This window comes from Talpa occidentalis, unplaced genomic scaffold (genome assembly GCF_014898055.3).
Source record: "Talpa occidentalis isolate TD23 unplaced genomic scaffold, MPIMG_talOcc4v2.1 talOcc4.8, whole genome shotgun sequence".
Taxonomy (NCBI): domain Eukaryota; kingdom Metazoa; phylum Chordata; class Mammalia; order Eulipotyphla; family Talpidae; genus Talpa; species Talpa occidentalis.
In genome coordinates, this window is record NW_023605194.1 from 21,339,146 (window position 1) to 21,361,141 (window position 21,996).

General features: G+C 44.4%; 1 protein-coding gene across 1 annotated transcript in view; it reads right to left on the minus strand.

Moving 5' to 3' along the window:
• The window catches only part of ABCC2 (ATP binding cassette subfamily C member 2), a 48,531-nt gene continuing 26,535 nt past the window's right edge, over window positions 1-21,996 (minus strand). The window contains exons 16-32 of the mRNA XM_037496489.2: window positions 21,481-21,607; window positions 19,195-19,371; window positions 18,084-18,251; window positions 16,505-16,685; window positions 14,459-14,582; window positions 14,042-14,177; window positions 13,213-13,432; window positions 12,908-13,062; window positions 11,243-11,398; window positions 8,940-9,139; window positions 7,057-7,183; window positions 6,648-6,749; window positions 6,079-6,222; window positions 5,084-5,242; window positions 3,971-4,137; window positions 1,611-1,805; window positions 1-924 (exon numbers count right to left, since the gene is read on the minus strand). Coding sequence (XP_037352386.1) covers window positions 795-924; window positions 1,611-1,805; window positions 3,971-4,137; window positions 5,084-5,242; window positions 6,079-6,222; window positions 6,648-6,749; window positions 7,057-7,183; window positions 8,940-9,139; window positions 11,243-11,398; window positions 12,908-13,062; window positions 13,213-13,432; window positions 14,042-14,177; window positions 14,459-14,582; window positions 16,505-16,685; window positions 18,084-18,251; window positions 19,195-19,371; window positions 21,481-21,607 — 2,668 coding nt within the window. The 3' untranslated portion in view covers window positions 1-794. The remainder of the gene's footprint in view (window positions 925-1,610; window positions 1,806-3,970; window positions 4,138-5,083; window positions 5,243-6,078; window positions 6,223-6,647; window positions 6,750-7,056; window positions 7,184-8,939; window positions 9,140-11,242; window positions 11,399-12,907; window positions 13,063-13,212; window positions 13,433-14,041; window positions 14,178-14,458; window positions 14,583-16,504; window positions 16,686-18,083; window positions 18,252-19,194; window positions 19,372-21,480; window positions 21,608-21,996) is intronic.

A 21,996-nucleotide genomic window follows, 5' to 3' on the forward strand; every position in this document is an offset into this window, starting at 1 on the left:
TATATTAATGACTGTTGCTCTTTAAGTCAGCCTTAATATTCTCATACAAATCATATAAACATACTATATTAGTTTAAAAAAAAAGAAAAACAGACATAGAGAGGCTGGAAGGAAAAGAAACAGGGACATATAGAGACTCGATAGAAACGAACCAGGGACTTAGGCTGATGGAGAATAACCAGGGACATAGAGAGGCTCCATGGAAAAGAACCAGGGACATAGAGAGGATCGATGGAAAAGAAACAGACATATAGAGGCTCAATGGAAGAGAAACAGACATAGATAGGCTCGATGAGAACAGAAAAGGACTTAGAAAGGCTCGATGGAAAATAAGGGACACAAGGAGGCTCGATAGAACATTAAAGAGACATAGAAAGGTTTGATGGAAAAAAACAGGGACATAGGCTCGATCAAAAAGAAAGATTGATTTCTCAGAATACAAACCATATACATCGGCATTATATTATTTTTACATAAGTTTCTTTTTCAAAAAAGTTGCACACAGCTTAAGGATATATACAAAGCAGTAGAGCTAAACATGAAAATTTAGGGATTACTTCTCTGGGAAGTTAGTGGTCGTCTCCGAGTCATGGATAGCAAGGACTGATCAAAGTGGGTTCCTGGTCAGGATGTCCCTGGTAATAATTATTTTCATACCCTGGGTAGTGAGTACATGGTCCTTCGGTCAGTGTCTGCACACGTTTGCCTGCATGATTTATATCCTTAAAGCATATCCTAAAAGTTAATTAAGTAAGGAAAGCTCCTTAGAGTTCTCCAACCCATTGGGTCTGCAGTCATAATTTTGCACTGTCCCCACGTTCAATTCCGGCTTCCTTGGCCATAAAATAGAAGGGGCCAGGGTTTTCCAGCAATTCCCCTGGGCTGCCGTACTCCACAATCTTCCCATTGTCCAGGACCATCACCCTGAAACAAGGAAGAAGGAAAGAAAAGTCTGAGAAAGCAGCGTCTGGAATCTTGGCACCTATAAGAATAATCAGGACCAGGCCATGGTGGGTTCATTCCCATGAGGCTGTAGGCAGTGACCATGAAGGACATCTGGGTCAACATGGATGGAATCTATGTGAACCATCAAGTGAAAGAATCAAGCAGTAGAAGGATATATGAGGACGAGCCCATTGACGTCTTTTTTTAAAAATAAAATGTTTAGGGATATACAGGTCAAAAAGGGAGCTTTCCCTAGTGAAATAAAAAGGGAATTATCTCCAGTTTCTAAGATGAACGGTAAGCCTCCCATTTTTAACAGATTCTGCCGAAGTTGCAGGGAATAGCAAGTTCCCAGTCATCTTCCAGGGGCAGCAGCAGGGACCAGTGTTGGGAAGGTGTGTGCTTAACACATGCCACTCAAGGCCTGGACCCCACACTCAGGTAATAGCTACCCACCATTTCCCATCTTACCCTGCAGACAGTTCCCTTAACCCTGTCAACTTTCATGAACTTAGGGTATAATTTGGGGCCAATGACTCGAAATCTCTGGACCTCGGTGTCTTCATCAGTAAAATGAAGGTGGCTAAACCTTCTGCTATGAGTGCCACATGGCTGTTCTGTTGACAAAGAGTTGAACTGTGTCCATCAGGTACATCCCCACTCACTTGTCGCTGTCCATGATGGTGTGCAGCCTGTGGGCAATGGTGAGGACTGTGCAGTGCGAGAACTCGCTCCGGATGGTCATCTGGATGAGGTGGTCTGTCTCCAGGTCCACCGCAGCAGTGGCCTCGTCCATGATCAGAATCTTGGATTTTCGAAGGAGTGCCCTGGCCAGGCACAGAAGCTGCTTCTGCCCTATGCTGCAACCCCCAAAAGAAACAGACTGTCAGCCCCAAAGTGTAACCTGGGTGGGGGCTGTTTTCATGCGCTGGATCAGCTGGTCAATCCCCACTTCTACATCCACCCTCCATGCCTTAGTCTCTTCCACTAGCTGTTTACTGTTGCCATGGGCGACATTTTCCAAACTTTCCCAATTCATTACAAGACTGACAAGGGTCTATTAATATTGCAATTCATATTTTGAAGTTCAATTTCATAATCAGAATGGGAGGATCCTAGGAAGATGTCATTTTAAAAAGCACCCCAGGTGATTTTCATATTTACACGTTTGGAAAACACTAGCCCAGAAACAGTGCTTTGCATTTGGTCCCAGTGACATCTCAGCACATCAACAATTCCAAAATAACGTGAATGCCGCCAAGTCTCGTCAGCAGTGCTGACCCGACACCATTAATACAGGGTGACACCACAGAACGCCCCAGTGGCATTTCTTAGTGGCCTTAGCAAACCCATTCGTTATTTTAATGTGTAATTCTAGTCTCAAGGCTAATTGTTTGTTCGAGGCCTTCTGCCTTGATTAGAGATGTAGCTCTCTAATGAACATGATGTCTTGGTGTGAGATGCAATGTATGTGGAATTCAAATATGCTTGTAAAATGCAAATAGCCTTCATTTGCGAAAAGTTGGTAATGAAGCTGGACCTTTTACTTACATAAAGAAGCTTTGGGAAATGATGTGGAGGAATATTCGGGAATTCACTAATTGCTCTCTCCTGCTGTGCCCATTAGGGAGCATATTGCACAGGGGGTGGCTGGACTCAAGTTCTATGACTCTCGGTAAGGAAATTTCTGCAGATGAGAAGTCACCCAAGATGAACTTCTAGTTTTTCTCTGTAATGTAAGAACTAACACCCTGCAAAGCTCTTTCCATGACTTGTACCAACTCCTGTCTGCTCAACTGGACCTCACAGGATCAGGTCATCACTGAGGCTCAGCGGGGCTCTCGGCTGCTGACTCATCTCGTCTCTGATCACTCGCAGAGAGAGTGAGGTTTCAACACCCACTCATCAGGTCTAAAATCAAGGCATTGGAAACGCCATTCAATGTCTCCCATAGAGCCAGACAAGGGTGGCGGGTTTCGTTCCCACAGACCAGTGTCAAGGCTCCTTTTTCCACTGAGTGGTGCTAGGGGGTCAAGGCATCTGCGCCATCTCCCACCGTAGCTCCAGTAGGTGCTCAATATACATACTAGGTCATAAATGGTTCTTTTCATAGACTCAAGACCTATGTGAGCCCTGCTACCCTACACCTGCAGCCGAGGAAAACACACATGGTGGTTTCTCCACCAGCTGACAGGTGTCCCCGGGACATGAACTGCAGTCAGCTGGGTGCTCAGTCCATTTGGTCTGGGCAACACTGGGCATTGGGCTTTTTAAAAGTTTCTGGAGTGATTCTAGCATGCAGCCCGGCTTGCAGTCAACACTGAGCTTCACTTGTTGTAAGGCACACAGACATGGCCGGGGATTTGCTGACATGCGGATTCTGGTGGGTAGGTCTCCAGTCCAAGGCTCTGCATTTACAACCAGCTCCTAGGGGAAGCCAGAGTTGCAGGTCCATTCACTGAGCTACTGAGGCCCCCCTTCTTTCCTAAGCTGAAACTACTGGTGGTCTGTGTCCTCCCCACCACTCTGAAGGCATCGGGACCCAAAAAGAACTGTCCTTGAGCAACAGACTTTGGCTGAGGGCTAACTTTCAGCATGGGGGAGGGGGAACCAGATTGTCCCAGGGAAAAGGGCTAGGTCAACTTATTCACTGACAGGCAAGCACAGTGAATGCCAGAAGGGTGAGTGTGAACGCATATAGATGTTTTGTGAGCAAGTAAGAACTGTGAGGCTGAGAGTTTGTGTGTGGATTTTAAGGTGAGTCGACACTGTTCAGGGACACTGCCTGTATCTCCACAGGGGGTCTGTGAGCCCACATTGTGTGATATTTACCAGCAAAGGTTACTAAGAGTTCCTGGGCACACTCACATCTATTTCATCATGTCATCTTCACAACGTTTTACATGTTAGGAATTAGACCTTGAGAGAGAAAATTCTATGATTCCTGCCTAGCACGAATAGGAAAAGGAGAGGCCTGCTGGCCTACGCCTACTGTCTGTGGGGGAAGGGGATTATGAAGCCTTACCTAAGGTTGTCGCCAGCCTCTGTCACTTCGTGGGATAACCCAAGCTTTAGGCCAGACACAAAGGATTTGAGGTGAGCAAGCTCCAAGGCCTTCCAAATCTCCTCATCTGAGTAGTGGTTGAAAGGATCCAGATTCATCCTCAGGCTTCCAGAGAATAGGATGGGGTCCTGCAAGTCAAGGGAGGCTCTTGAGATCACTGGCCGAAAGGAGCTACCAGTTCCTAGTGGCCAGGAGAAGGTGGGTAGGGCTGGTCTAGATGGAAAGCTGGTTAGTGGTCAAGGTTTTGCCAGGTTTCATGGAACACTCAGAGTTGCCGCCAGCAGGGAGCTAAATGCAGGATTAAGAGGAGTCCTTGGTTCATTTTTTGGTTTGATTGCTTTACATATATGGATTTCCACATTTGCCACAGCACCTTAGGGTAAGAGAAGATCCTGTACTCCTAGGTGAAAACTTGTGATATGGAGGGGGATGGACCTGGGCGGGCAGGAGAAGGACAAGCATTGTGCTTTTGAAGAGGTTGAAAAGGGCGCATCAAGCTGCATAAACACCAGAAAAACCCATGAGACACCCGAGCCAGGGCTGTTGTGGACAGAGAATGGTTTTAATGAGGGTCCACGAGCTGCTCCAGGTGGTCCCTACTTGGTAGGACCCAGAGAGGAAGCCCAAGGGCAGCCTCTCTTGCTGATGCACTAAACGTTCCACTTGCTGGCAGCAACCTGCATCAAATTCCCTTCCTGATCTTTTAGCCACAGCAAATGGGGAGAATAAAGCTTAATGGTTTCAAGCTTCAGTGGCAAAACTGCTAATGCTGATTATAAAGGTCTTGAGAACCATGATGGGCTACAGAAGTGCTAAATAATCATCTGCTGTATTCCACTGCTGACGTGTTGCTGCCACCTACAGGCTAGATACTGGCAGTGACAGCAAATACCCCCAAACTGCAAAACTTAATGTTTGTAAATTCTGGAAACAGTGTCTTAGAGAATTAGCTCAAGTATCCTGGTGACTGTACAAATGACGCTGTTAATTGAACACCTGCCAAGAGGAAAATGCATGTGTTTCCTGCAGGACAAGCTGATCCACTGTGTCTGACGAGGAAGCTCTGGAGCTCACCTGGGGGATTATGGTCAGTTTCTCTCGAAGGTCATGGAGCCCGATGGAAGCAATATCCAGCCCATCGATGGTGATTTGGCCACCTGCAGCCTCAAGGATTCTGAACAGGCAGTTTGTCAGGGATGACTTCCCAGCTCCTGTCCTGCCCACCACGCCGACCTGTAAAACAGTTACTTGGTGGCTTGGTTCAGCCGGTAAATCTCGGGGGGCAAATTTAGCCTGGGACATTCATAATCACAAGTGGAAAAACCAGCGATTGACTACCTCATCTCTAAGAAGTTAAACCGATTTGGGCGTGGGTGCCCAAATGGGAGCAAAGTGCCCAGAGGTAGGGGAAGGTACGCAGATCTTACCTCTTACATTGTTGCTTGCTGAGAACCACAGTGACTGCTGCAAAGATCATTAGCCCCTACTGTTGTACTTTTTATTGGAAATTGTAGATTTTTTGAAAGTCTCATTTAGAAGGGAGGTGAAAGGAAGGCCAGGCCTGCCACCAGTTAAGAATCAAGCCCTGACCTGGACCTCTGCACCCTTGTCTACACTGTGCTGGGTCCTACATCAGACTCAAGGCTTCAGAGAACAAGAGCACCACAGGAGGGTGCAGGGCTTCGCAGGCCAGACTAGGCTACTCTTTCTGCAGGGACAACGTCCAAACCATTGTTCTCACCGGCTCCTTTCCCAGGCTGGTGCTCCCTGCCTTTCCTTCTTATGTCCTGTCTACGTTCCTTGGTCCTTACCGAAATGGGTCCTGGGAAGCCACAGGTGAAGAGGATGCTGGCAAGTAGGTCGGGAAGGGCTGAGCAGGAAGCCAGCAGCCTATTGACCCCTCGATATTCTGCCATCTAGTGGTGACATTGGGTCCCTACACCTCCCTAGGGCCGGGGAAGTGCCCAGCTGCTCTTTATCCCAGTAATGAGAACCCAGAGCCCAGCAGCTCTCTATCTCTGCCCAGTTCTCCTCTGATCACACCCAGGCCCTTCTTCAGCTCAACTTACCTTCTCTGTGCTCTTAATGTCACATGTTATCCCTCTTAGTACCAGATCCAGCTCGGGCCGGTACCGCACTTGGTAGTTGTTAAACCGGATCTCCCCTTTGCTGGGCCAACCTTCTGGGGGCTTCTTATCAGTGACCCAGGGTGCCTAGTAAGGAAGCAGAAGAGTTTTACACAGTGGGGAGTCATTGAACAGTCCCATGGACTTGTGTCACAGAATAGGAGAAGGGTAGCAGTGTCCCCACCACTTGTGGATATTTGCATTGAATAGACTGAACTCCACTGGCACTTCTAGAAGGCTCCTCCCTTATTCAATTAAGGAAACCCTAGCCATCAAGATTGCTCCATGGATCTCCAGAATGAAGCCAGTGTGATTTTGTACGTTCGCAAACCTGACTTCTCCAACCCATTCCCTATTCTAAGTTTCGAGGAATTAAGGCCTTTCAGTTAGAGTAAAGGGACACTTTAGGGAGACCTTTAGCACCCACATGACATCTCTAGACAAGCTGAAGATACTCTCTAGGAGTTGTCTCATTCTCTGCCTGGCCCCTGGTCCCTCCAGGCCCTCCTCACCTCATTTTCCACTTTGATGTATTCATTTATTCTCTCAACAGCCACAATGTTGGTCTCTATTTCTGACGTCATCCTCACCAGCCAGTTCAGGGTCTGTGTGATCTACAGCAAAACCCAGAAGACTAAAGGTCACCTCAGGTTCAAAGTCCAGCTCCATGAGTCAGGTAACAAGTCATCCCAGAGCCTGCTTTGTACGCAGCACCGCCCTGACTCTGAGGAGCAAGGAGATGTGAGTAACCCTCACCTCCGGGAGAAAATGAGACCAGTACATGGAGGACAGTTACGTGCTCGGCTGTGTGGTGCCGAATGTGAAGGGCACTGTGAGCTTGGAGTGACTTGGGCTGAGGCTGGGGACTCAGTTTAAAAATGAGCACCTTAATTTAAACAAGCTCCCAACCTCCAGACTCACATTGAGTGCGTTGGACAGAACAAAGCCCACAATGTCTCCACTTAGGGTTCCTCTATAAATAACCATCAGCAAGGATGAAAAGAAGACGATCAGGTTCCCAAGCAGCTCCAGACGAATTGCAAGCCACCTATAAGGCAAGAAAACGAGAGAGAGAGAGAGAATCAGTAATTTCTACTTCCTTACCTTAACCAGCAAGCCAGGTGTTCAAAGAACATTCTCAGACTATGTTCTCAGAAGTGCCTCAACTTTATACCATGTCTTTTGACTTGACTATTACACAAGTCTTTTAAATTAGATTTTAGAAAATAAATTGCATTTTAAAGATACTAGAGGTGGTTGCTAAACTAAGAGAATCTTATGGCCAGCCTCTCCCAAACTTAGCAAATAATAAGAATCACATGGGCAATACACTAATTTATGCCCAAATGCCCGAGTCCCTAGGAGACTGTGATTCAAGGGGCCTAGTGGAGGGTAAGGAAAAATGTCAGGCTTTTCTGCCCTCCTGCCATTAGGATAGATGATGGATCCTTGCGGTCCTGAGTGCATGCCTGGTGGCGGGCACCTGGAGTAGGGTGTGGGCATATGTAGATGGGATTCACCTGGGCTAAGACTGGGCTTTCAAGGGCAGTGTCACGGGGATGCCAGCAGAAGCCAAGAAGCAGCAGAATGAACAGAAGACCAGAGAAGCAGACTGCCAGCCTCCCGGCCCCCCAGCACCCCTGCCTGCCATATGCCTAGTAAACCCCAATAAAAGCCTGCAAAAAGCCACTGAGGACTCTGACTCCTCCTTTACCCGGTCTGCTGGATCATAGAAAACCTGCTCAGTGGTCATTCCTGCCCTTACACCTAGGATGGGTTCATAAACCTGAATTTTAACAAAGGTTCCATGAGATTTCTTTTGAATTGGCAGGGGAAACAATGTCGGAGAGAATTCATGTGTAAAACTAGAAAGCACCATAGACAGGTTGGATGTGCCCTGTGGGATTCATGATTATAAAATGGTGAAGGAGCTGGAGAAGTTGGGGCTTTTCCAGAAAAAATGAATAGCATATGGATAGACATAATTTATAAAAATGTACTTCCCTAAAAAAAGTAAAAAAATTCTAGCATGTGTACAAATAAATATCATATCTATTTTACAATAGGGATTCAAATAGGATTGACTTATATAACTGTTTCCTTCTTAGGAAGTATTTAAGAAATAAAATATCTCTACAATCAAATCCCTGACCTCTCCATGTTCCAAATAATACTGGGTATCACCAGTATCACCTGTCCTTGATACTGCGTCAATGTGGAAGCTACTTTCTGAAACAGACCTTTCCCCTTTGAGAACATACCACTTCTCTCTAGGGCCTAACAATGCTGAAGCAATGAAGAATGCTCATCCTTTTTGGGGACTTACCTCACAGGATGTAAGATTTCTGTCATTATTGGTTTTATCTAAAAATTTGCAACTCTGCTCCCTCCAACCTGTCTCCTTCTTTCATCACCCTGCAAAGAGTGTCCTGTCAGTGGAGCAGGAGACACTCACATCCACTCCAAGGAAGCAGAGAATGTCCAATCACACAGTACCTAACAGCTTACAGGTTACAAAATGCTCGGAGGTCACCTGAATTCTGCCTAAGCTTGTGGGAAACGTTGTGTTTTAGCCATCGCAAAACAAAGATAAAGTGCAATTTTCCAGGGAGAAGCCCATACCCCTGGTTTGGCAAGTGGCAGAGCAGGACCATGGACCCAGTTTGACGCCAAAACTCAGGCCTTCCTTCTCTCTACTGACATGGCAGGCATATTGGCCAGAGACGCTCATGTCACTAACCACACCTGCCCTACCATAGCTCATGTCAAACATGCAGAAACCAAGTCCCCAGGGGCGGCCTCACCTGTTGGAGACAATCCAGGAAAAGACGCATTTCTGGTTGGTGTCAATCCCCACCTCATTTTGTTTCAGAAATCGCTGCTGGTGCTCAAAGGCACGGATGACAGGCAAACCTGACACAGTCTCGCTGAAGTGTGAGTAGATAGGAGATCTGGTGACGGAATCCAGACGTCTCAATTGGCGGGAAGTAGCCACGTAAAATATCTGGACCCAAGAGTGAAAGCGTCAATTAGTTGCACAATCAGGTTGCACACGATGTACCTCTTCATTCCCACAGCTGGACTAGATAGAAGCCCCCAGCCTCATCTCTCGCTGGAGGAACAATGGAGCAGCTCAGAGAAAGAGGACAGTGGGAAGGTCTGAGATTGGTCAGAAACAGAGGACGAGGGGACGGATGCTCCACCACAGCCCAGAGGCTGGAGTTTCCAAACCACATGAAGTGCTTGGGCAGCCTCATCCACATTCTCTCTAAGAACCTGCATGCATCACCAAATAGCGGTTCTTACAGTGGTTATAAAAATGATCTCCCAGTGCAAAATGGTCCAACCACTATGGAAAGCTGTATGGAGATTCCTCAGTCTACTAAAGATAGAGCTTCCATATGATCCAGCAATTCCACTCCTAGGTATTTACCCAAAGGACACAGAAACATTAATTCCAAAGGGCACCTGCACCCCTATGTTTATAGCAGCACTATTTACAATAGCTAAGCTATGGAAACAACCCAAATGCCCAAAAATAGATGACTGGATCAAGAAGATGTGGTACATATATATCATGGAATATTACTCAGCCTTCAAAAAAGATAAACACATGCAATTTGCAGCAACATGGATGGAGCTGGAAGGGATCATGCTCAGCGAAATAAGCCAGAAAGAAAAAGAAAAATACCAGATCGTCTCACTCATAGCAGGAATTTAGAAAACCTAAGTAGGGACCAGGAAAAAGACTAATTATAATAAAGAAAAACTCAAAATCAACAAACAACCATAAACCACAGACACACTATGGGGGGTGGGGGGGAGGAGAGGAGGGATTAGGGTCAAAATAAGGGGGGTGGGAATTGTATGGCAAATATAACCAAAATGAAAATGCATACATTGTACAAAAATGAAAAATGATGTAAGAATTACATAAAATATATTTTAAAAAATGGTCTCCCAAAGAATTGTTAGTAAATGTACCTGGAACTCTAGGGGTGTGGAGGTGGGCAAGAGATGGCAAAGTACACTGAGGTTTAGATACAAATTGAATCGTCAGGTAACTGGTCAAACTGTGCCTCAGTGGTGTGTGAAGGTTGTGGGATGTTAAGGGCCTAAGAACTGGAACTGGATGCAATGGTATGCCAGGCAGACTCTCCAAGACATGAGGCTAAGGTGAGGCTGGATGAATAGATAATGGAACTCCTAGATAACATGAGGATTTTTGAAATCAAGGAAGAGCTGGCATTTGATATAGTATTCAAAACGATACAGCTGGAAGTCTCCTCAAATATGCTGTTTTTTATTTGGGTTCATTATTAACAGTCAAAAGGCTGTTGCTGAGATGACAGTGTACCTGAGCAAGTCAATAAGTCACCAGTGAGCATTACCCTTCCATATTTGTGACCTTCCCATAGGCCATAAGGCTGCCCTTGACTGCAAGACCTTTGGGACTGTTTCCCCTGGGTGGAAAGTTCATTCCATAGGTATTTGGTGGGATGAGAGTCCTCCCTGCAGATTCCCTCCTCTCATCAGCTTTTACTATGGGCTTGGAGTCCCTTCCACTTGCTCCGGATTTTCTGAGACATGGCTCTTGAGCTACGTGTCCCATCAAGAACACGCTACAAGTTAACCTAAAGCATCCACAGTCAAACTAGAACTTCCCTGAAGTGAAAAGAGATCTAGTGCCTGCTGAGATGCATCCTTAGCTAGATAAGACTATTTCAAATCTGACAAAGGAAGCAGCCATAGCCACATCTTCTAAAAGCAGCCAGAGACCTAATCACTGTATGGAGAGGTACGGGGTTGGAAGGGTGCTCTTATAGAGCTCCAGGACTTTATCCAGAGTCAGGGTCAAAGTAGTCTTGGGTTCCACCTTAAATCTGCCCTGCTTAATTAAGCTTCTGGGGCAGGGGACCAACTAAGCTGAGTTTTGCTGTAAACCATGTACCAATCGGTGCTGACACTTCAGCATCAGACAGTGGTCTGCAGTTGATAGTATAGCAACCTGTGACTCAAGGGCTAAGATGCTGGAAAGGAACAAGTGACCAACAATAAAGAAAGGAGAAAATTCTCAGAGAGAAGCCTAGGCTTTTATATGTCATACCTGAACAAACACATAAATTATGCCAAGAGGTATGACGACGATGATGAAGGTGGGAGCGGCCAAGCAGATCATGACAATGGTGCTGATTATCCCCAGGAAGCACAAAATCCAGCTGCGCAAGGACATAGGGAGAGTGTCGTCCACTGTGGAAATATCCTGAGAACAATTAGGAGAGATGGTGTGCTAATGAGTCCTTAAAACATTTTCTATCTTTCTGATTTCAGCAGGGAGTCTCTCTGATTCTGGGTTCCCAGTGACTCCATTCAATCATTTCACCCTATTCATTTGCAATCTGTTATTCTGCTCACTCAAATAAACTGTAATTTCCTCATTTTTCTCAATCCCTCCAAATAGATATGGCATCTATCCTTCACCGTTTTTTTTCAATAGCTTTGGCAAAGGTTTTCACTCTTCTTAGTGAAATCTCCATTTGTCAAATTTATTAAACAATTCATAACAATTGTAAGCTAATAAAGCCTTAAAGGTAAATCTTTCCATACTAAGGCAATTTAGTTATTCTAACTTTACACAGGTTCTAATTCCACTGAGTACCTAGAAGAGAATCTGGCACTTAACCCTACCCTAGCATTCGATAAACATTTGTTTGGAGACTTCAGTCATCCTTGACCTGGGAATTTGTTTCCTTTGGCAAGGAAGAGAGTGTGATTACTGCCTGACCTGTGTTCTTATCAAGGAGCCCAGAGGTGAGAGATGGGATCTTCTGCTCTAGTGCATTCACATCATATTGAATAAATGAACATATGAGTGGATGGATGGAGGGATGGGTGGATGGATGGATGGATGAATGGATGGATGGATGATTTAGTACATACAGGAATCCTGGCTTATATTTTGGGTTGCCCTTGCCCATATTTCTTAGATTATATTGATTCTAGGATTAGTAATACATATGTACCAGGGTGAGTCTAAATAATCTCTGGAATATTCCAAAACTGGATAAGGGATAACATATCCAAAGAGAATTCTTTTTTTTTTTTTAAAGATTTATTTATTTATTTATACAAGAACTGGGGTACAGGCCAGATTCCCGGGAGGGTGAGAGGATTCACCAGAGACAGAGCAGGGAACAGAACAGGCAGACTGACGAAATACACTGCTGAGGGGAGCAGCGGGCACGACAGGAGCGGTCTGTGGTGCCATGTGGAACCCTCGCCAGCCAGCCAAGATCGAACCAATGCTGCAGAGGCTGTGGACAGCTTCACAGCGCGGTGCTCAACCTGCTGTGCTACCGGGGAGGCCCATCAAAGGGAATTCTGAATGATGAGTGACTCCTGAGTCTAATCTATCTTTCCCAAAGTCACATCAGAGTAAATTCCTGGGTTTGTAGAAAGAAGAAATCCTCACCACGTATCAGTCCCATACAGATTACTTTTTGCCCTTACCTAGCATAATTCTCCATCTTTCTTTCCTCTAACTCCTCCTTAAATCTCCATTTAAGGGTTCAGTCATCTGTTCGAGAGGACCCTAGATCAAACTCTGTGACCTCACACATGATACTCAAGAAACATTTGCATGCTGATGGACAAAAGAACTGGAAATATACAGTGTTGCCTGGGGAGCATGCCTCGAAGGACATTTCTCTGCCAGAAATAAAAAGATCCTCAACATACAAGCACAATATCTTACAGTCCTTGGGTTACTTACACCAGCAAACCTGTTCACAATCCGGCCTATGGGTGTTGTGTCAAAAAAACTCATGGGTGCTCGAAGGATATTGTCCAGCAGTTGCCTGTGAAGGATATTTGATGCATGGCTGCAACCATAGACACACCAGAGATTTGCTAGGAGCACAAAAAAACCTAGAAATGGAACCAATTTAGTCAGCACCAGGCACAGTGATTCCTGAAGATTTTTGCCAAGGACATGATGGCATTCCCCCCTGACTTCAGGTAAAGTACATGGTCCAGACAGATTCTGTAAGAAATGGCAGCTGGAGTCATCAGACATACCTTGAGTTACTCCCAGAGCTCCATAGACACCCAGTCTCAAGTCCCTCTGAGAGGCTGGGTAGTTAGTACTATTGTAGACTTTAGAGTCACTGGTCCAAGCACTGAGCCAGAGGTTGGATCCAATAAAAGCCACAGAGTTGATCATGTAGGAAAAGATGATGAAGAATATTGAAAACTTTCCAATTGCTCGAAGATATTTCAGGTAGATGGAGAACTTCACCTGCAAAGCCCCAACCTCAATATTAGTAGATACTAATGGCTTTTGGTAAGGAATTTTCCAGAATACCAATGGCAACAGGGAGTGGAATCTCCTAGAAAGGTGGGTAGCAGGTAGCAAAATTTGGTGCCCTGTGATCATCATTTCTGCACTGGGTCAGATTTACAATCAATGCTGAAATACAGTGCAGGGTAAATCACCATCAAACTATTGATAAGCTTCTAGATGTAACTAAATGGGAAAGGTAGAAAAACCAGATGAGATTTATGGTTTTAAGATTTATGGTTTTAATTTGGGGTTTTGAATTTTACTAATTTGAATTAAGGATATGTTGTCTGGCTCCCAGATGGCATCTCAAAGCAGTTTTGTTGTTTTCTCAGATATCAGGATGAAATAAAACATTCATATGAGGATATTCACAGGACACATGTCACTCTTCATAGAAATACAATTTGATAGATAGTCCAGAACTTTTACTAACATTGCAACGATGAATTTAAGATTTGCAAACACCTAAGATATACTCCTCCTGTATTCAAGTCATCAAACTTTAAAATGTTCAGATCCCAAGCCGTACAGCACCTCGAATGGTGTTTTTTATATAATATTCACCTTTCCAGTTTGCATGAATTCCTTCTCAATTAGTTTTTGTCCTTTAACTAGTTCTTCTTCCTTCTTTGGGATATTCACACTCTGAGTTTTCAAAGACTCTCTTAGGGACTTCAGATGCCTGCTACTGGACCTAGAACTGAGAGGTTGAGAGGGAGAAAGCTTTCCTGAGCCTGTAGATGCTTCCTGAGGGTTGTCTTCTTGCAAGCAGATGTCACAATCACCCCGTTTGCCTCAAAACACATGTCAGAGACAACAACCATGTAGAAAACACATCCCCCCAACTCTCCTCCCCATGCAAGAAAGCGAAGGAAGAGCCGTCATGGTATCCACACCCTCAGAGAATTCCCACAGAAAGAAAGCCAGTGGGCAAGTGGAAATACAGGTATGAAGAGGCCTGTCCCTGAACAGATGACCCACCGGCGGCTAAGTGTTCGGCAAAAGCTGTTCTCTCTCTTCATGGTCAAGGAAGCCGCATCCTCAGGGATTTCCTCCACACTGGGCATCAACCCACAATCATCTTCGGCTTCACTGTCCTCGTTGACTAAGAGACACATCACAGGTTAGGGAGAGAGCTGCACAGCTCTTACAGCCCCAGCCATAAACAGGAGAGCAAGCCTTTTCTGATCTTGCTGGCCTCAGCAAGAGATCCCAGAGGTACTCATAGGCTGGAATATTTTATTCTAGAAATACTCCTTATTTACATATCTTCTCATTCAGAAATGCCAAAGAAGAGAAAAGGATCAAATGGTCGTTTGATCAAAATGAAAAAGAGAAAAAATACTCCTAGAAATTTCTAAGTTCCTTTTGAGCAGGGAAGAACTTTTAAGGGTTATAACAAACAGAGGAATCAAAATTTCCAGGACTGACTCAACAGGTGAGGGTAAATTTAAAGTGATCTCCTGGAAATTCAAATAATTTAGCAGAAACTGTACCTGAGGAAGCAGACATGGGCCCTGCCAGACAAAGACTTTAAATCAGGTGGTATAAATATAGCCAAGTGAATCCCTCACCTGTGTGTTTCTGCAGAGCCCTTGCACCCTCAGGCCTTGCTTTCTCAGTCTTTTAGATCTTTAGCCCAAGATCCAAAGGAAAGAATGTGAATAAGTTCTCAATAAGCACTGCACATTATTAAAGCGCTAGAAATTAGTTTTAAAAAGAAGAAAATAGAAATTCTAGAGTTGTAAAGTGTGATACTAAAAGGAAAAATTCATTTGAAAGGCTCAACAGGAGATTTACTAATGAGATTAGGCATGTGACTTGATACTATGCACTCATTCAGCATAAATGATGTCAGCTTGGGCTGTCCACCCCAGAGACAGGTCACGGTGAAGGAACACTGTCAGATTTCTGGGATTCAAAAGGCAGAAAGTGGGTCAATGGAGCTATGCAGCCATGAACATAGCTGGGATAAGTAAGGTTTAGGGGGATATTGGGATGGGGTGGACTTTGCTCATGGAAGGACATAAATTTTGGGTTGCCTCAAAACAGGTGTTATGGATTCAATTGTGTCTCCCCCAAATTTATATGCCCCACCTGCAGGCTCTAAAGCTAGTCCCTCATTTGGTTGACTTCTGGAATATCCTGGCACCCTCCAAATCTTACTTTCTCAGTCTTGGCCTCTTGCTGATGACTGCTACCTGAAATGAATACCCAAACCATGACAGGATTCCTGTTGGAGGTTCTTGGAAAGGATCACAGGGAACTGGGCTCCACTGCTGGACACTGGCGGTGACCCCAAAGGTGGTAAAATCAGAGGCCATTCCTGTGCTAGCCTGTGTAATTGTCAAGATTTGGGCAAGGGATGGGGCAGTGGTGTCAAAACACCTAGAACACCTAGTGGTTTTTGGTGTATATTTTTTTACAGGAGAGGTCTGCCTCACCATGTGGGTTTCACCCTGGCCGGCCGGGGATTGAACTCATGCTGCAGAGGCTGCGGATTGCTTCATAGTGCGGTGCTTAACCCCTTGAGCCACCAGGGAGGCCCGGTTTTTGTTGTATTAGTCAAGATCTCTTAGTTAGGGCTTATCTAGAATTTAGCAGTACACTATTGGGGCCAGCCTATGAAGCTGTCTAGTAAGTAATTTTCATGGATTTGGGGTAGATGAGGTAGGATGTGAGACTTGAGGCAACAGAAACCAGGCATCTCTAACAGGGGCTCCTTGTATCTTTTTTGTTTCCTCCATAAAGACTAATCACCTGAGACCTCTAGTCACACCCTTGTGAAGAGGCCTTTAAACTCCATGTCAGACACCAGATGAGCAGGATGAACCACAGTCTGGCCCAGGCAAAGTGTTTCTATGTCTGTTTCTTTATAGAAACACAGAACACAGAAAGGGCAGGTGCTGGATCTCTGGATAATTACCTTCAGAATCCAGTTTGCTGATACTGAACTGTTCAGAAGGTGGACATTCCACACCCCTTCCCATTCCCAAGTTCTGTCCTGCTCCAGTTTGTCTTACATACCCATGGTCTCTCCTTCAGGACCCGTCTGTTTAATGAATGTCTTCAGATTCTTAGCAAACAATCCTTTCTTGGCCAGTAGAGCTCTGTATGATCCTTTCTCCAAAATGGTGCCATTCCCCAGAAGCACAATCTCATCCATTTGGGGAAGAAAGTGAATGCTATTTGTAACCAAGAGTCGAGTCTGCAAAAATAACAGTAAGTTGTGCTGACTACCCTATGTCTACCATCTTCTTTGGTTTACTTATTTTAAAAAGGGGAAAATAGATTCCTTAATTCACTGTGGGACTTTGTTTCAAAATGTCACTCTGACCACTTGATATCTTTTACTTCCTCTTTCCTTCCCGGCATCTCATCCTAAAATCCTCTGTGTAAGATGAGAATCATATCATTGTGGATATACTCACAGCTAGTTTCCTGAAACAAGAAAAAAGTTTACCTGATGTAATTCACCTCCAGTGTCCTGGGTAGGCAAAATTTGGGCTTAGGAATGTCACTTGACATCAAAGTCTATCAGTAATTGGTACATATAAAACTAACTGAATAACTACCTACCTACTAGTCAGTGAAATCAACTAGTCAGTGGAACTAACAAGAATTTCCCAATTTCTGTCTGCATGGGAGAGACACTGTGGAGTAAGGAATTTGACTTTGACTCAGGCCTTCCCCAGTGTGGGAGACTTAGCATCCCTTGTATTTCTGTCTAGGCTTTAACCACACAGGGACCAGTAATGGGACTCAGAGAGGGGCAATGGTGTTGAGATGGCCTCTGAAGAGATAACCCACATCCGCTGCCTCTCCCTCTACTTCACAGAGCCACAGACACTAGGCCCCTCTTATGTAGACCATCCCTTATGTAGACCATCCAGCGTGATCTAAGGGCTCATTAGAAATAAACAATGAGGGCCTCCCCGGTGGCACAGCGATTGAGCGCTGGGTTGCGAAGCTGCCCACAGCCTCTGCAGTGCCGGTTCAATCCCCGGCGGCGCCAGGCGAGGGTCCCACACGGCGCGCAGACCTCTCCTGCCGCCCGCTGCTCCCCTCAGCAGTGTACTTCGGTCCTTCTGCCTGCTCTGCTCCCCGCTCTGGCTCTGGTGAATTCTCTCACCCTCCTGCGCTTCTGACTGTACCCAGTGCTTGTATAAATAAATAAATTTTTTAAAAAATTAAAAAAAAAAAAGAAATAACCAATGACACTCTGGACATTTCTACGGTTAAGAGCTAGGTACCAGGAACTAGAGACAAAGACCAAATATAGCTTTTATTATACCACAGATCTCAAAATACTATTAGCCACAATTAATCATCCTAAGAGTCTCAATGCCAGAGTCACAGAATGCAGCTCAAATTTCCTAGTTACAGCATATGCCACAAACTTGAGATGGGAACCTTCACAGTTAAAGTGGGCTAGAGTGGTAGCAGGGTGGGGTGGTGGCATCTTCTGGGAGACCAGTCTGACACTGAATCTCCTCAGCAGCCCAGGGGGGCAGGTAAATAAGGAAACCTGCCTCAGGACAGCAGCTGTGCTAGGTGATATGTGCCTCCCACCCCCAGGTCTTTATGACTTGAAATGATTTCTCACCTTGCCTTTCAATAGGCCATTGGGACCCAAGACCTTATTGAAAATATGTTTCCCCACATGAGCATCCACTGCTGACAGAGGGTCATCCAGAATATAGATGTCTGAATTTTGATAGGTAGCTCTGGCCAGGCTGATCCGCTGCTTCTGACCTCCACTGAGATTTATACCCTGAAGAATAAAAGAATTTCTTTTAAACACTATTCCATAGACCTACCTTCTCAGAGGTTCTTCAGGAGAGGTAGTGAAGAGATTTGCCCCAATAAGGTCTCATTACTTAAACTTAATAGTGCCTGTATACAGAAAATTCTGATTCAAATAACTCACTAGTTTCCATAACTAAATGTATGGCCAACATACTCATTTATTACTTTTGTTGCTTCTGGCCTCAGGGAATGTAGTGCTAAACCGGACCATATTTCTTCTACTTTTGTGTGCATGTGAATGTAACTCCAACTTTTAAAATAGTGTCTGGCACATAATAGCTAATCAATAAATTATATGCTGAATTAGTGAACAAAGTTACTCTGGATCTGTATTTTCACTAATCTTCTAACAAAACTCTTATACTCCAAAGACTACTGTATTCATTTTTAGTAATGGAGAGAGAGGATGAAAACAGCCTAAATATGTAGTAATCAGGGATTTCTAAACAAATTATGTCTTATCCATATAATGGACATAATACAGTCATTAAAATCTATTTTTAAGGAATGTGTTTAATAAAATGAGAAGATAATTTACAGTGAATTTCTAAATGTTCAAAGTAGATTATTAGAAGCTCACTCGTTCCTCACTAATATACAGAAATAAGAGGTCATCGAGCTCTGATCCCGCCCCTGCCCTCCACCTGTGAGGTCAGCCTTGGGTCAGTTGCTAAGAGTTACTTACTCTCTCATCTTTCCCCCAGATTACATAATTCCTATGTTTGTTCCCAGGTAAAAATTTTAAATACCTGGATTATCTGCCCAAAATATTGTGCAAACTCATGTTTTCTACCATTTGTTCCCAACATGACCACTGAAATTGGCCAATTATTATCCCATGTACTTTGTCACCATCTGCACTGTTTCCTTCGCTATTTCTTCATCCCTCAAGGTCCTTGTCCAAGTACCTTTTCTCCAATTTCAGCCAGATCTCCTCCTGGCAGCACTTCTAAGTCTGGGAGGAGGGCACAGGCCTCTAGAACTTGCTGGTATCTTTTTTCATCCAACTCTGATCCAAAAAGGATATTGTCTTTTATGGTGCCATTCTGGATCCAGGACTGCTGTGGAACATAGGCTATTGTGCCCTATATGGGAAAAGATCAGAGTGTATGAAAATTGTATCTTCAGAATTGCACGGTTGAAGAAAGGGGTGCAGGAGAAAGGACTTAGAAGAGGACACATGGAACTTAGATTTGAAGAAATGTGTGTCAGACCAACTGAGTCTCTGATATCTATAACAGTGCTTATATTTATTGCTTCAGCCAGGGAGAGAGATTAAATATCCTACTTACCAAGTAAAGCATTTCCACCCCCCCCCGCCTTTTTTTTCAGCTATCACTTTCCAGCCGTGATGCTGAAAGTTGAAGGATGTACAAGCTGCTTCTAGAATGGGGTTTGGGTCAGACCCCACTGAATTTGCTAGGATCAGTAGAGAGTAACACTTAAAAGGGGGTGTGTGGTGGGAGGTGGCATAGAGGACACTGTAGGAAGCAGGAATCGAGAGACTGGAATTTGGATGCCAGGCTGATGAAGGAAGCAGACCATGTCCAAAGAGAGATGGGGCCTGACAAATGCCTGTGTTTGAGGAAGAACTTAGTTATGAGTCAACAAGAAAGAACTTCCTAAAAGGAGTGAAGAGACAATTAAAACTGTAGAGTCTGCTGTGCTATACAGTATGTTCATTTCATGCAAATTAGCTCATTAGTGATTGGTAAATCAGAGCATGATGTCAGTATAATGTGGAAGAAGTGTTGGTTCTTAAAATTTACCCAAGCATGTTAATGCAAAGCCATCAGGAGCAAGTTTTCTCATAATTAAAAAGGAAGGTTTAGCAATATATGAGGTACTTAAGGAAAAAAGTTAAGAATCTATAGACATGCCTCTTTTTGGTGCATTTAGTAACTTGTTAAATAATTCAAATTACCTATAATTTTCCTTAAATTTAACTCTCAGCAGTAGCTGAGTGCTGATGAAGATGCCACAAAAACATTTCACTCTGTGAAAAAAAAAAATCTTAATTGATGATGATGTCTATATATCAAATTTTTATATTTGAAATAAGTACCCTCAAAGACCAAGCTCTCAAAGAGGGAGGTGGGAGGCCCAGGTCTGGTTGTGAGGCTAGTTGCAATTGCCAGTGGAGATTTTATTTATTTTTTATTTTTTTAAAGAGTTTTTTTTTTAAAGATCTATTTATTTTTATACAAGAGCTGGGGTACAGGCCAGAGGCGCGGGAGGGTGAGAGGATTCACCAGAGACAGAGTGGGGAGCAGAACAGGCAGAAGACCGAAATACATTGCTGAGGGGAGCAGTTGCGCAACAGGAGAGTTCTGCCATGCAATGTGGGAATCTCCCTGGGCTGTCAGGAATCGAACCCGCACTGCAGAGGGTGTGGACAGCTTCACAGCGCTGCACTCAACCCGCTGCACCACTGGGGAGGCCCGCCAGTGGAGATTTTATAGCACTAGTTTTTATTGTTATTGTTTTTGTTGGTACCTTGATTACAATATCCTATATTTTTAACAATCTAACCCAACTCTTTCTCCCTGCTGTTTTTGAGTAATTTTATAGAATGTGAGGTTTCCAGAGGCACTGAAATAGAGTAGAAATGCCTATAGAAAGATATCTTTAGGGTTTCCCATGGTGGCACAGGTGGTTGAGCGCCGTGCTGTGAAGCTGTCCACAGCCTCTGCAGCGCCAGTTTGATGCAGGCTGGCAGGCAAGGGTCCCACATGGCACAGCAGACCTCTCCTGTCTCTCCTGCTGCTCCCCTCAGCAGTGTATTTCGTCAGTCTGCCTGTTCTGTTCCCCGCTCTGTCTCTAGTGAAGCCTCTCATCCTCCCACACATCTGGCCTATACCCCGGTTCTTGTATAAATAAATAAATCTTTAAAAAAAAAAAGAAAGATATCTTTATTCAAATTTTCAAACCTTAATATACATATGAGAATTACCTAAGGATCTTATTAAAAATTCAGATCCTTAGATTCCACCCCCATAATCTGAGTATATATGTTGGTGAAGCAAAGAATCTATAGTGTACAGGTCTACCAGATGTCTCCAAGACTTGACCTACAGCAACATTATAGCAGTATCTATCAGTCAAGTCCTCAGTGCCTTTTCCCAAATTAGAAAGTAGCACTAAGGAACCCACACTTGAGTGCCAGAAGTCCCCTCCTTGGCATTCCCACTTACCTTAACAGTGATGTGACCATGGATATTTTCCATTTCTCCCAGAATGGCTGACATCAAGGAGGATTTCCCAGAGCCTACAGTGCCCATCACAGCCACCAGCTGGCCTGGCATAACATCCAGGTTCACGCTGGAAGAGAGAAATGTGTTTGAAGGAGATGAAGGGAGCTGTTCAGAATAACTCAAGTCACTTCTCGGACTCTCATGGGAAATCTGGCATTAGAAGATTTTCACTCAAGGTTAGAAAACTTGTCCTGGATAGGCAAGATTCCAAAGTACTTATTTAATGATTATTATTAGTTTTTAACTCTGTAATATTAGAGTAAGCCCTAATATATATAATTTACCTAGAAATATTGTGCCAGGTGTCATGTTCTACTGGAAAAATTCTCTTAGAATCAATGTGCTACCATTGAACAAGACCCCAGTAAGAGCCTGAGACCTGTGTTTAAGTTCTAACTTGGCCACTGCTGGGCTGTGTGATCCTGGAAGGGTATTTCCTCTGGACTCACATATCTA